Raw genomic sequence first — 13,884 nt, forward strand, 5'->3', positions numbered from 1 at the left:
TACACTTCTGTCCTGTCTTCGTTGCAGCAGCTACTGATTGAAAAATCTGCCAACGATTTCGATACATGGCAAGTGAGTTGCCGGTTGCCTCCATTAAACACATATTTGCAAGCCGATAACAGGGAACAATCATGCATCTGTCTTACCTCTGTGTCCCCGTGCATTCTTCACCACCACTGGGTAGCCCAGCGGCTCTGCCTCGTCAATCATCTTTCGGAAGTTGTCATGCCCACCTGAGAAAAACCCACACACGCGTGCAGGCACACACAAACGGCACAGGAATTAAATGTGTTAAAAGGAACATCCTTTGATATCGACGTTTATAAATTGCATCTTACTGAGCAAGCAGGGTGGGGGGAGGGAACGACAACAGTTGCTATGGCAACATAATTTATTCAAAACAGCAGGGTTGTGCCGTTGCTACAACCGTGACATTGGAAGGGAGCGGTCACCGTCATGCTTCTGATTTCAATGCATTTGCTCACAGGGTGAGGCTACAATGTCTTAGGAATATCAAAAAAGTAAATTGTTAATATCATTAAACATACTGTAGACCCCATGTTTAATTCACTCCTTGTCTTCACGTCTGTAAATCTGGCATCCTTTCAAGGGAACAGATGTGATCCACTCGGTCACATGGCTTTTTCCAGACACACTGATTCACATGTTTTCCATCAGACAGAGAGACAGAGAGAATTAGAGAGAGAAAGAGAGAGAGAGAGAGAGAGAGAGAGAGAGAGAGAGAAAGAGAGAGAGAGAGAGAGGGGGGGGGGAATGGTGGCAAATGGACACCAAATGTTGGACAACCCATGTCAGAGGCTGCAGCGGGACTGTTACATAAGCGCTGTATCCATTCCGCATGGATTGCCTGGACTACACCAAAGCGAGACCAATGGAATGTAGGACAAAAATCTCTCTCGCTAGCCCCCCCCCCCTTCCGTCCCTCCCACCCTCCCCCAGCCTGAATCAGTGTTTTGCTCTCGTAAAAATTGAGGGTTTTATTTATTTATTTATTTTTGTAAAAGGGAATTGTGGGGCAACTTAATACCTTATAATTCTACCCATATATGAGTGGGTATTTCCAAAGGTTGAGTCTTTTATTGTTTTAATAACTAATCTATCAAAGACGCATGGAAACTTTATAGTTTCTCTCTTTCGAACACCTGTTTTGATGTAAATGTCATACCGAGCAGAATAATTCTGCAGAGGAATAGCGGAAATCTTGGTGCATGTAGCTCAACTTCCTGTAGCTGCCATCATGTTCTTCTTATGATGACAAACTAGCTGGGATTGAATGAACAGCACCTCTGCTAGTTGTAGCTATGTCATGCATACCATCCTTCCCTAATACAAATACAGTACACCAACTTGAACAGGAATGGCAGTTCCCGCATATATTGCATTGTAATGCAAAGCGATGCAGTCACTGCACAGATTGGATGTTCAGGGGTATCTTTGCAACATATTGCTTTTCTGTGCAGGATCTTCTTACAGAGAAAAAGTTCAATCTGTAGGTGTAAATAAATGTTTTGACTGAAAATAATGGTCTACATTGTTCTGAAAGACCTATCCTGCTGCTATTACGCGCGATAAAAACAAGCATAACATACGGGGTAAAAATCAATCTGATTGGAGTCCAGTCTGAACGTCTTGGAACCAGAGAAGTGTCTTGGCTGAGAAAGTATAACAGCTGTTTCGTTCTAGAAAACCTTATTGTTTTACTTGATTAAAATCATTCTGCAAACCTCATGTATTACACACACACACACAATATTTTCCGCAAAATAAAATGACAAAACTTTTTTTTTTTTAAACACCCAACAGTGTTCATGTAAATGCCCTTTTATTTTCTTCCAGGTTACTTAAGTAATGTACTGCTAAATGAAATAAATCATGTTAAGGCATAGCTTACCGTAGGAAAAGGTGTCAGGAAGAGGTACGCCATGGCCGGCTAGCTCTTGAAAGGTCCAGAACTTGTTGACACAGTTGAGAATGGCCTGAGGACGGTTGATCAGCCGACAACCCATCTTCTCCAGGTGGCGCAGCACGGTAATGTCGCTATCTGACTGCACCCATGGCGTGGGCACCCGCACCACCACCACCTGTGGATAAGATGTCACCGTTTCTTGATCCACTTGCAGGCCTGCAGGGTAAAAGAGATGAGGAGTCATTTGTTGTGAAATAGTCAACAGCATTTTTATGAGTGAAGCTCAACATTTAAGGTTCCTTGAGTCTGATTTGGACCTATTAAATACAAGATATAATTAGATAAAATATAGATATAATTCTTTTTAACAAACTCAACATCCGCTTTGGACTTGCCACACTTAAAGCTATGATACTTAAGTTCTTTCGCCCCCTACGCTGGAATTCAGTATTATTTCGATATGATGTAGGTGGCTCCTTTTATGTGATGATTCTACAACATTCTAGAATATTTGTATTCTGTTTTGAAGGACAGACTCATTATGATTTCCCTCTCTATTTACTCCCAGCTTTTTTTAATTTCACATCTTGGTGATAAAAAGTGTCACTCTCCACTTCATCTCTATACTCAGCTAACACTGACAGCAGTGCTACAGCTTCTGGCAAGAGCAGCATTATAAAGCAGTAAATTTTTATAAGGTATGAAGTTAAATCAAAAAGTCAATATTCTACTATGATTGAAGGTTTTTCTTTTTACAAATCAATAGTAAAATAAAGATTTGTTCTTCATGTCAATTCATCATAACATTTGGGCCTATACAGGAAAGAGTTTATTTGTTGGCTATATCCAATGTTGTGTTGGTCATAGTATAGAATAATTTATTTCTTGTGTTTGCTGAAGATAATCCTCCTTAAAAATTGCATGCTTAATCGCAATTCCAATATTTGTTCAAAAGAAATTTACAATTAAGAGTATTTTCCCTAATCGTTCAGCCCCACTCCTGATGGATGACTAGGTAGTTTTAATTGAGGCCACGTTGTTAAAGCTTAACGGCTTCACAGTGACCATGACTGGCTAAGTGTGGCTAAAGGTTTAGCCACAAAAAATACACGTGATGTTGTGGCTAACTACGCACAAGTGTGGCTTGGAGATTTTTATACCGTTTAGCCACATTGGCTAAGAGGTTTCATGACTCAGTGCCAACCATCGGAGTATTCACTAAATATGAAAAATCAAATACTGAAATCATAATTAGCAGCGTGTTATCTCCTCTAGGAGTGGCTTGAGTGAAAACGACTTTCGCACACACACAAAAAAACATTACATACTGCAGGTTTAAGAAATAGAGAGCTGTGTAAGGGGCTGGTGAAGTATTGTCGATGCCATAAGCTCCTGGTGGAAAATGTGACCTTTTCGGGCAGACGCGTGGACATTCCACAGTCATCCCTGCTATACAGCTCTGGCTGCCAGTTGGCAGGGTTAAGGACGAGGAAGCGGCACTCAGTTAGAAGGCTGACTGTTCAGCTGTTTGGAACCGGCCGTGACTGATGACATGATTAGCTATTTCTCCATCTTCTATGCCATTAGATACTCTCTGGGTGATGGGCAGAAACTTTGTTTTTGACAGATATCCTGACACCATATCCTTATGTTCTCATTGGTTTGTTCAAGTCAGTGAAAGCATTCGCAATTCAAAACGATTGTTGGGGCTAACTAGAGAGCTGGTTTACTGTGACAGCATCACACTGGAAGCATAATCTATTGTGTTACACACCACACTTCTAACTATGAAAAGAAATGGAGGCATGCACTTGGGACGACTGTTTGGGTCAGTGTCAACAAACAAATCCCACATAATGGGACCTTTTAAATGACCTTACTGAATGAATTTAGAGAAAATAAGAAACCCCATTCAGACAGATGTTACAGAAAATGACCCAACAGATGGGGTGAAGGCAAACGTGTACACGACTTGGTTAAAAGTGTCGTTAGGCACCAAAATAGTTGTAATGAAGCGCATTATTTACAGGTCCCATATTTTGGCTATTTAGCTCTCCATAGAGTGACTCTCTAACATAGACTGAGTATAAAAGTGTAAATTTCATGGGGAAAAAAACACCCCTTGGTTTGGTCATACAAGTGTCTAGAAAAGGCCCCTCTGACAGCTACTTCCATTTGATCCAGTTTTGTGTCCGCTTTGTCCATATTTGGCTAAGACCGCCCCTTTTCCTCTGATTGGTTGCCTCCGTGTAGAAGACCCACTTAGGAGAGCACACGTTTGTTATGTTGACAGCGCTAGCTCGGGAGCTGAAAGGGAAGGCGGAGATCTTCGCTAGTGACGTGTTGAAGATAAGCTCGAGAAATTCGAATTATCTGATTTCAGGCCTCTTTGCAGAAAAACGTCATGAAATCAGGAATGCATGGACGATTTTAATTCATATTTCACATTTCCTGAGGCACCATAGCAACAATATTACATCCCAAATACAAAAAAAAGTTCTCATCCTGAAGAGAACCAGTAATGGAACTTTTTAGAATTAAATTTTTAGAGATTATGTTTGTAATCTTCACTTCTAAAAAAGCAAAAAAAAAGCAACATAGAGCATCTGCCTCACAGTTCTGAGGACCGGGGTTCAATCCGGAGTTTGGAGTGTGGAGTTCTCCCCGTGCCTGTGTGGGTTTTCTCCGGGCACTCCGGTTTCCTCCCACATCCCAAAAACATGCATGGTAGGTTAATTGACAACTCTAAATTGCCCGTAGGTGTGAATGTGAGTGCGAATGGTTGTTTGTTTGTATGTGCCCTGGCAACCAGTTCAGGGTGTAGCCCGCCTCCTGCCCGATGATGGCTGGGATAGGCTCCAGCACGCCCGCGACCTTAGTGAGGAGAAGCGGCTCAGAGGATGGATGGATGGATGACCGCCAGAGGTGATGCTTCAAGCACTGGATGATCCCTGTATTCTAGCTGCCAGCGCATGTGCAGGTCGAGATTTGGGGAAAAACAATGACCTACCGGTGCTGCCCCTTTGCCTATATAAGGGTGCTTAGTCATGTGGAGCCTGGTCCTAATAGGCAGTCACCCCGGTTGCCGAACGGTCACAATGGACCGCAAAAACGCGACCGTTCGTGGCTGTCTCTCTGTTCCTCGTAAGCGTGGCAAGGGGGTACACTCTGCCAGCCTGTCCTTGAAGCCCCACTTTTCTTGAAGGGTACCAGACGAGTTGACAACACGACCAGTGGCTGTGTTGTGGGATCTGTTGTTGGTCCTGTAAGCCCATTTGAACTTAGAGGTCATGTGAACCTGAAGTGGGTGTCAATTAAGACGCCATTTCTTTTGGCTACGGCTTTAAGTAAGCGTGTGAGTGAACTGCATGCTGTGGCCGTTGACCTAACTTGTTATCGGTAGTATGCTGACAGTTCATGTGCGACCCTCTTTCCTCTCCGAGGAGGTTTCACTTGCATGTGCTGCCCAACCGGTCCAGTTGGCACGTTTTCACTCAGGTTCTGCTGTTGAACCTCTGTGCCCTGTCTGGTAAGTTATACCAAGGCCACTGCGGGAGTGCGGAAATTGGACGGCCTTTTTCTCCATTACGCCGGCCCTCTGGAAGGTCAGGCTCATTTTAACCAATGCCTTTCTTGGCGGGTCGTTGCGGCTATTACACAGGTATATGTATCCCACGGCAGGCTGCTGCCTGCTGAGGTGAAGTGCCACTCAACCTCCTGGGCTGCCATTATTGGAGGTCCTCTGGCCTTATCTGTGCGGCTGCCATTTTGACAGCGAGCTCTACGTTTTCTATATTCTATATGGTGAACGTCTCCTATTCACTTGTTACGCCATCATTGTTCTTCCTGAGGTGGGTCTCTGTAAGGGTCCATGGATTCCTCGTGACTTTGTTGTTACACGTCATTAAGTACTCAAAGCACCAACTTCATTTTACTTTTGTGTGACATCTTAATGTTTTTAAAAGGTTTTCTCTACTGTTAAAAAAAGATCGTGCTAGCTTTATACACAAAAATAATTATAGATAAAAATATGCCATCTTGGCGACAGCTAAGTACTTTTCAGAGAGTGGGCTGCTGGGGCAGCAGCATCTCAACTGCTGTGGGGGAAACTGGACAGATTGATAAATTCACATCGAAATAGTATAATAATAATATAATCCTGATATAATAGTATATTTAAATGTAGTTTACCATTAACATCTGCATATATGGTATTTGTTATTCATGTACAGTTGCCACATACGTTGCTGCTCTCGTTCTGCCTCGTCTCATTACCTGATATAATTATGCACAGGGCCCAAAATTTACTTTTTGATTCACTGGCCTGTAGTTGAAAAAATCCACAGGCCAAGCATATTTTTTACTGGCCAAAATATTAAATAATTTTACATAGGGCTGCACAATATATCGAAAAAAGTATTGTCATAGCGATAATGGCACCTGCAACACGTGTATATGTGTGCAGCCCTAATTTTACACATTTGTATAATATGGTATTATGTTGGATGAAAACTGACAGAAGTCACAGCACAACAGCAATAAGATTTTTTTTTTGTATTTAACATCCATAAAGTCTGGCCTCACAGAGTCCTCGTGCAACAGCATAACAGCCACCGTAGGATCATCCATCCATCCATTTTCTGAGCCGCTTCTCCTCACTAGGGTCGCGGGCATGCTGGAACCTATCCCAGCTATCATCGGGCAGGAGGCGGGGTACACCCTGAACTGGTTGCCAGCCAATCGCAGGGCACATACAAACAAACATTCACACCTACGGGCAATTTAGAGTTGTCAATTAACCTACCATGCATGTTTTTGGATGTGGGAGGAAACCGGAGTGCCCGGAGAAAACCCACGCAGGCATGGGAAGAACATGCAAACTCCACACAGGCGGGGCCGGGGATTGAACCCCCGACCTCAGAACTATGAGGCAGACGCTCTAACCAGTCGCACCGTGCCGCCCCGTAGGATCATACGTCTGTTTAATTTTTCATCATTGAACACTTTTGAAGGACCTTTAAGCAGCTTGGAGGCTGAAACAGGCTGTCAATGTTTCATTTAATTTGGTTTTAAAGAGTTTCAATTTTGCTTAGTCAAACTGCAGATTGTTGTATTATGACCTTATCTTAGTGTTTTTAGCTTGTACTGTCAAACCTGTTGTATGCGTTTGATGTCGGGCTGTTCGATCTGGCCAAAATAAAAGATCACGATTCATTTTTTCATATCTTCTGATCTTATTACCATTATTACTTATTATTTTTATTTTTATTTCTTTTATTATTTTTTTTTAAAATATTGTTTTTAACCTTTTTTTAATAAGTCAATTTTAAAAGCATCTGTACTGAAAACTAAAGCTAGAGAGTAGTTCAACATTTTATTAATGCCTTTTGTTCACAACACTCATCATAGTCAATAATTAAAACGGTAACCCCAACATATTAGCATACTTACTAAGCAAATGTAATACATCTACAAAAATATAATCACACTTCACTCAACAGTGCAGAAAAATAACACTATTCACTATTCACTCAGTATTTCTGGAGGTACAAAATGCAAAATAAACAAACTGCCCCATCGGTGATAATGCTGATTTGTAAACATGATCTTTCTCCAGTTAAGATGCGCATCATCTTTAATAACAATACAGATTAGCCGTTTTACAAACCACCTAAATAACGATGACACGATTTAGTGTTATTGCTGGTGGCTTCACCGCTAGCAGTGGATAACTGCTAATGCTACTTGTGCTAGCAACATAGTGATAGGTTGTACTGACTGCAATCGCATTTCTTTGCTTTCCATATCACTTTGGTAGTACTTCAAATGAATAAAGAGTGTTGTCTGTTTTTAAGAGTGCCTTACACATCAGCTAGTTAATAACATTTCTCCACGTTGCTTCGGAGACGCTGCCACACAACAGACCTCGTAGGCATCTCGATCTGGGTACAGGGCAAGGCGGCAAGCCAACCGAGGAGGCGCGGCTTCTGTTTTACTCCCCCTACTTGTAAATGGAAGTGGACCAGGAAAATAACGTATCTGATTGGCTGTTGTCACATCCCGTCATGTTAGATCGAGGAAATACGCACACATCTGATAACAAAGATCGGCGTAATTAGAAATCTCATGCACTTTCCTGGCAGGACACGTCTTGCTCCAATATTACTGGCTCCAGGACACACGCCACTGCGCTATGATTTGCGCGTGTATGTTTATGTAAGTGGGTACAAGTGTGTACAGATTCACTCGCCAAACCGATAATGTTGTCGCATTTGGCCGACTGGAGAGTGTTAATTTAGGACCCTGAATATGTACATGGGTATTTTTGATTATTCGATACGATCATCACAGTGTGCTGCAAACTGTCCACTTGGCTTGTGTAATTCCATGGTGAAGCCATTGCGGGACTAATAAAAGGCTTATTCTATTGTTATTATTTCAACAGCGTTGATCTTGAAGGTGCAAATTACTGTCTTAGGGCAACTGTGCCTTAAGAAGGCACAGAAGGCAGCAGGCAGGAAAGGTCAATCAAGGTTGTCTTGTGGCCTTAACATAAGAGAAGGGACTAGAGTTGCATGTGAAAGTGTGTGTAGCCATAAAAACAGTCCCCACCCTCGTTTTTTCCTCCTTCTCAAAATCTCTGTACACAAGCAAAAGGATTCATGGCTGGGTCGACTCCATTCAATACGCTCACACACTGCTCCGATTGTACTGGCACACAGAGCAATGCGAGTGGTGCTACAGTGGGAAGTGTTAGAGAGTTGGTATCACAGTTTCTGACAGACAGTGTTCTTTTCTTTACTGTGCTTGTCTCTTTTTACAAAGGAGCTGTGTCGAGACCAAGGGGGTAGACCATTGAATAAATCTTTTTTATTCATGCGAGGGATCATTTCAATGGCATTGGATGCTACTTTATGTGACTACTTCAAAACATTGAATGGATGCATTACATGTAATGGGCAACCTGTTTTGAGTGACCACATTCCAATTCTGGTCCTTCTTTTAGTGATCGGGTGATTTTTTTTACAGTTATGTTGATATGGTCCACAGGACTGTTGAGGGATGTTGTTCCATTTGCAACATGCATTCTGCGCATTCCATTCCAATACACCAACAATCCACAAAGCTGTCCCAATATACAGTGGGTATGGAAAGTATTCAGACCCCCTTAAATTTTTCACTTTTTTTTATACTGCAGCCATATTTGCTAAAATCATTTAAGTTCAAGTTTTTCCACATTAATGTACACACAGCACCCCATGTTGACAGAAAAAAACAGAATTGTTGAAATGTTTGCAGCTTTATTAAAAAAGAAAACTGAAATATCACACAGCCATAAGTATTCAGATCCTTTGCTCAGTACTTAGTAGAAGCACCCTTTTGAGCTAATACAGCCATGAGTCTTTTTGGGAATGATGCAAGTTTTTCACACCTGGATTTCGGGATCATCTGCCATTCGTCCTTGCAGATCCTCTCCAGTTCTGACAGGTTGGATGGTGAACGTTGGTGGGCAGCCATTTTCAAGGCTTTCCAGAGATGCTCAATTGGGTTTAAGTCAGGGCTTTGGCTGGGCCATTCAAAAACAGTCACGGAGTTGTTCTGAAGCCACTCCTTCCGTATATTAGCTGTGTGCTTAGGGTCACTGTCTTTTTGTAAGGTGAACCTTTGGCCCAGTCTGAGGTTCTGAGCACTCTGGAGAAGGTTTACGTCCAGGATATCCCTGTACTTGGCCACATTAATTTTTTCTTCGATTGCAACCAGTCTCCCTGTCCCTGCAGCTGAAAAACACACCAACAACATGATGTTGCCACCACCATGCTTCACTGTTGGGAATGTATTGGACAGGTGATGAACAGTGCCTGTTTTTCTCCACACATGCCACTTTGAATAAGGCCAACAATTTATATCTTGGTTTCATCAGACCAGAGAATCTTATTTATCACCATCTTGGATTCCTTCAGGCGTTTTTTTAGCAAACTCCATGCCGTCGGGCCACTCTGCCATAAAGCCCCGACTGGTGGAGGGCTGCAGTGATGGTTGACTTTCTAGAACTTTCTCACATATCCTGACTGCATCTCTGGAGCTCAGCCACAGTGATCTTTGGGTTCTTGTTTACCTCACTCACCAAGGCTCTTCTCCCCCAATTGCTCAGTTTGGCCGAACGGCCAGCTCTAGGAAGGGTTCTGATCGTCCAAAACATCTTCCATTTCAGCATTATGGAGGCCACTGTGATCCTTGGCCAAATCTGTGCCTTGCCACAATTCTGTCTCTGAGCTCTTCAGGCAGTTCCTTTGACCTCACGATTCTCATTTGCTCTGACATGCACTGTGAGCTGTAAGGTCTTTTACAGACAGGGGTGTGGCTTTCCTAATCAAGTCAAATCAGTATAATCAAACACAGCTGCACTCCAATGAAGGTGTACAACCATTTTAAGGATGATCAGAAGAAATGGACAGTAACCGAGTTAAATATGAGTGTCATAGCAAAGGCTACTTATGGCTGTTTGATATTTTCTTTTTTAATAAATGAGCAAAGATTTCAACAATTACGTTTTTTTCCCCCTGTCAATATGGGTGCTGTGTGTACATTAATGAGGAAAAAAAATTACTTAATTGGTTTTAACAAATGTGGGAGGAAACCGGAGTGCCCGGAGAAAACCCACGCAGGCACGGGGAGTACATGCAAACTCCACACAGGCAGGGCTGGGGATTGAACCCGGGTCCTCAGAACTGTGAGGCTGACGCTCTAACCAGTCGGCCACCGTTCCACCCTTTGGAAAACAATGATCATCATTTTCGTCTATTTTCTGTGAAGTTATGGACCACGCCAGTAACTGAATCATTAAAAATATACAGTATATTGGAGACTTCTCATCAGAAGTGACTGCTATGAATGGCAAATAGTAAATGGACTGCACTTATATAGCTGTTTATCTACGCCATCACAGCGCCCAAAGCGCTTTACAAAGCCTCACATTCACACAAAAATGGGCGGCCGCTGCCATGCAAGGTGCTGCCAGGGCCACTGGGAGCAAATTAGGGTTCAGTGTCTCACCCAAGGACACTTCGACATGCGGACAGTCGGAGCCAGGATTTGAACCGGCGACCGTTCAGTCACTGGACAACCCGCTCTACTGAGCCACAGCCACCCACCTAAGCGTAACAAAGCGATCTTCATTAAAGTTTATGTAATGTCAAGGTAATGCGTTGGTGTTAATATTCATTCCAGTCTATCATCTGACGACATAAGGGTGATGTATTTGTTATCAATTCCTAGCTGGACCTCTCAGAATGTCCCTCTAAACAAATCATGAGATGTGAAATGCCTCTCGCCCTGTTGAATGCTGGGTTTGTCTGCATGCGCAACTTCAGGACGATCAATAGTCACCAAAAACAGAGGGTATGTACGCATGCATTTTTATGCATCCTCCTGGTGGCAAATTGAAACGATTAACAGCAAAGTAAAACATGAAACTAAAATATGTAAACTTTACACCGATCTGATCGGGCTGATCGGTATCAGCCCATATTTTGCATTTTATCCTGATTGGCTTTAATGTCATAATTCATAATTTACAACGCGTCGTTTTTTTTTAGCCTTGTCGCGTGTCTTTTGACGTACTGCTGTAAATATCTGACAGCCAAAAGTTATTTAAAAAAATATATAATAATACATGTCGGCGGAGTGGGACAGACAACACGTCTGAGACAGACGACACGTAATGCCCGGATGGATGAGACCACAAGACAAATTTGCTCTTTCACGATTGCACTATGTCAGACTACTGCAATAAAATCTTGTATTCCGATACCACCGGATCCCGTTTTTTTACGATCGTTGGGATTTATCTTGTCAACTCAAATGCGACCGGATACACTCGTTACTGTGGCGACCACAACAACAGTGGATCGCGTCGACTGTATTATAACAACAAAATGGGGGGAAACGTGTTGGTGGTCACCGGTGCTCGGGAGAGGACGTTCATTTAAGGCTTGCTTGCGGTATGTTCAAGTGCTTTTAATAGGATACCGCTCGCAAGCAGGCAACAAAACATTATGTAGCCTAGCAAGCTAGTGCTAGCACTGACGGTTGTGCGTAAACATGCTGCCGTTCTGTCGAATCATGCTCAAAATTTTCGGTGTGGGTGAAGTAATTTAATTACAATAAAGTAATTTAATTACAGTAAGTTAGCACCCATTATTTCTGTCATGTTGTAATGTTGGTTGGACCTGAGTGATTAGAATACATGACCTGACTAGAGCAGTGATTTAAAACATTTATGGAGCCAAGGAACATATTTCACAATTTAAAAATCTCACGGCACACCAACAAACAAAAATGTCACAAAAAGTGGCTACATTAACTACTGTATTTACTTCCTGCCATCTAATAGAAGACCATTCATTTGTTCTGTCTGTCACGATGCCTCGCTGGCATAAATAGATGAACAAAGATACATTATTTATTGCAAATATATTTTTTTTGAGCAATTACGTACACAGGTATATACAGTAAATGAACAGGTCAATTAAATAGACACATGGCTCCATCTTGTGATCGGTTATCGTTTTTTTAAACTCGCTGATCGGCCCCTGATCGTGTAAAGCCTAAAAATATGTGGCCAATGAAAGATAAACCTTGAAGTAGAAAGACGTCAACGCGTTGTCAGTGACTGCATTGTGACCAAACCTAAAACAGACATCAAGTTTTAGTAGATTAGGACGGTTAACTTGTGGAAACTAGTATAATGGCCAACATGTGTTGCCAAATTAATATTACACATAACTGAAAATATAGTTATGCATGGGACCTGAAATGTGAAACAAATTAGTTTTCTGTTGAGTTAAAAAAAAAAACAATTCTACACATTACTGTGCTGTTGTGTACATACAGAATTAGTCATCCTGAATTTCAAGAAAATTAAACCACAGCAAAACCATTAACATCTAAATGACAATTCCAGCACCTTAATCGAATTCCCAGAACGTTGCATCATCTGGATCAGCTGTGCTGCCCACTCTGTTTCTTAATCCAGTTTACAGAGCCGTTAAATTATCAAGGGTGTTATTTGTTGTTATTATTTTGCTGACTTTACCCAAGATGAATTAATAAAAATGTATTCATTAATTTTGTATTTTATTCATTTATGCATTAAATGAATAAACTGATTAATAAATTTAAAATGAACAATTTTACATATGTTTAACCATATTTATTTATTTTATTGAATAATGGCATTATTTAATTATCCATCCATCCATCCATTTTCTACACCACTTATGCTCACTGGGGTCGTGGGTATGCTGGAGCCTATCCCATCTGACTGGGCGAAAGGTGGGGTATGCCCTGAATTGGTCGCCAGCCAATCCCAGGGCACACGTAAGCAAACAACCATTCGCACTCACATTCACACCTACGGGCAATTTGGAGTCTTCAATAAACCTACCATGGGTGTTTTTAGGATGTGGGAGGAAACCGGAGTACCCGGAGAAAACCCACACAGGCATGGGCAGAACATGCAAACTGTGATCATGCTCAAAATGAAGTGGTTTTCCCATGGGAAGAGGGTTAGGACCCCTCACTATAAGAACTGGCCCCTCTGAGTCGAACAAATGATCAAATAAATAAATGCTTGCGGTATGTTCACGTACTATTAATACGAAAACGCTTGCAAGCAGGCAACAAAACGTTATATAGCCTAGCAAGCTAGTGCTAGTACTAACGGTTGTACGTAAACATGCCGGGGTTATGTCGAATCATGCGCTAACGTTTCGGTATGTGTGAAGTAATTTAATTACAATAAATTACAATAAAGTAATTAAATTACAGTAAGTTAGCACCCATTAATTGTCATGTTGTAAAGTTGGTTTGACCTGACTGATTAGAATACATGACCTGAATAGAGAATACTTTAAGATACTCAGTATACAGTACACAAGTATATACAGTAAATGAAC

The 13,884-nt window shown here is 41.8% G+C and overlaps 1 protein-coding gene across 2 annotated transcripts in view; it reads right to left on the reverse strand.

Moving 5' to 3' along the window:
- Positions 1–13,884, reverse strand: part of rimkla (ribosomal modification protein rimK-like family member A) — a 40,349-nt gene that overhangs the window by 11,318 nt on the left and 15,147 nt on the right. For both annotated transcript variants that reach the window (XM_061681956.1, XM_061681946.1), the window contains exons 2-3: positions 1,913–2,143; positions 147–233 (exon numbers count right to left, since the gene is read on the reverse strand). In XM_061681956.1, coding sequence (XP_061537940.1) covers positions 147–233; positions 1,913–2,143 — 318 coding nt within the window. The remainder of the gene's footprint in view (positions 1–146; positions 234–1,912; positions 2,144–13,884) is intronic.

This window comes from Phycodurus eques, chromosome 1 (genome assembly GCF_024500275.1).
Source record: "Phycodurus eques isolate BA_2022a chromosome 1, UOR_Pequ_1.1, whole genome shotgun sequence".
Lineage (NCBI taxonomy): Eukaryota > Metazoa > Chordata > Actinopteri > Syngnathiformes > Syngnathidae > Phycodurus > Phycodurus eques.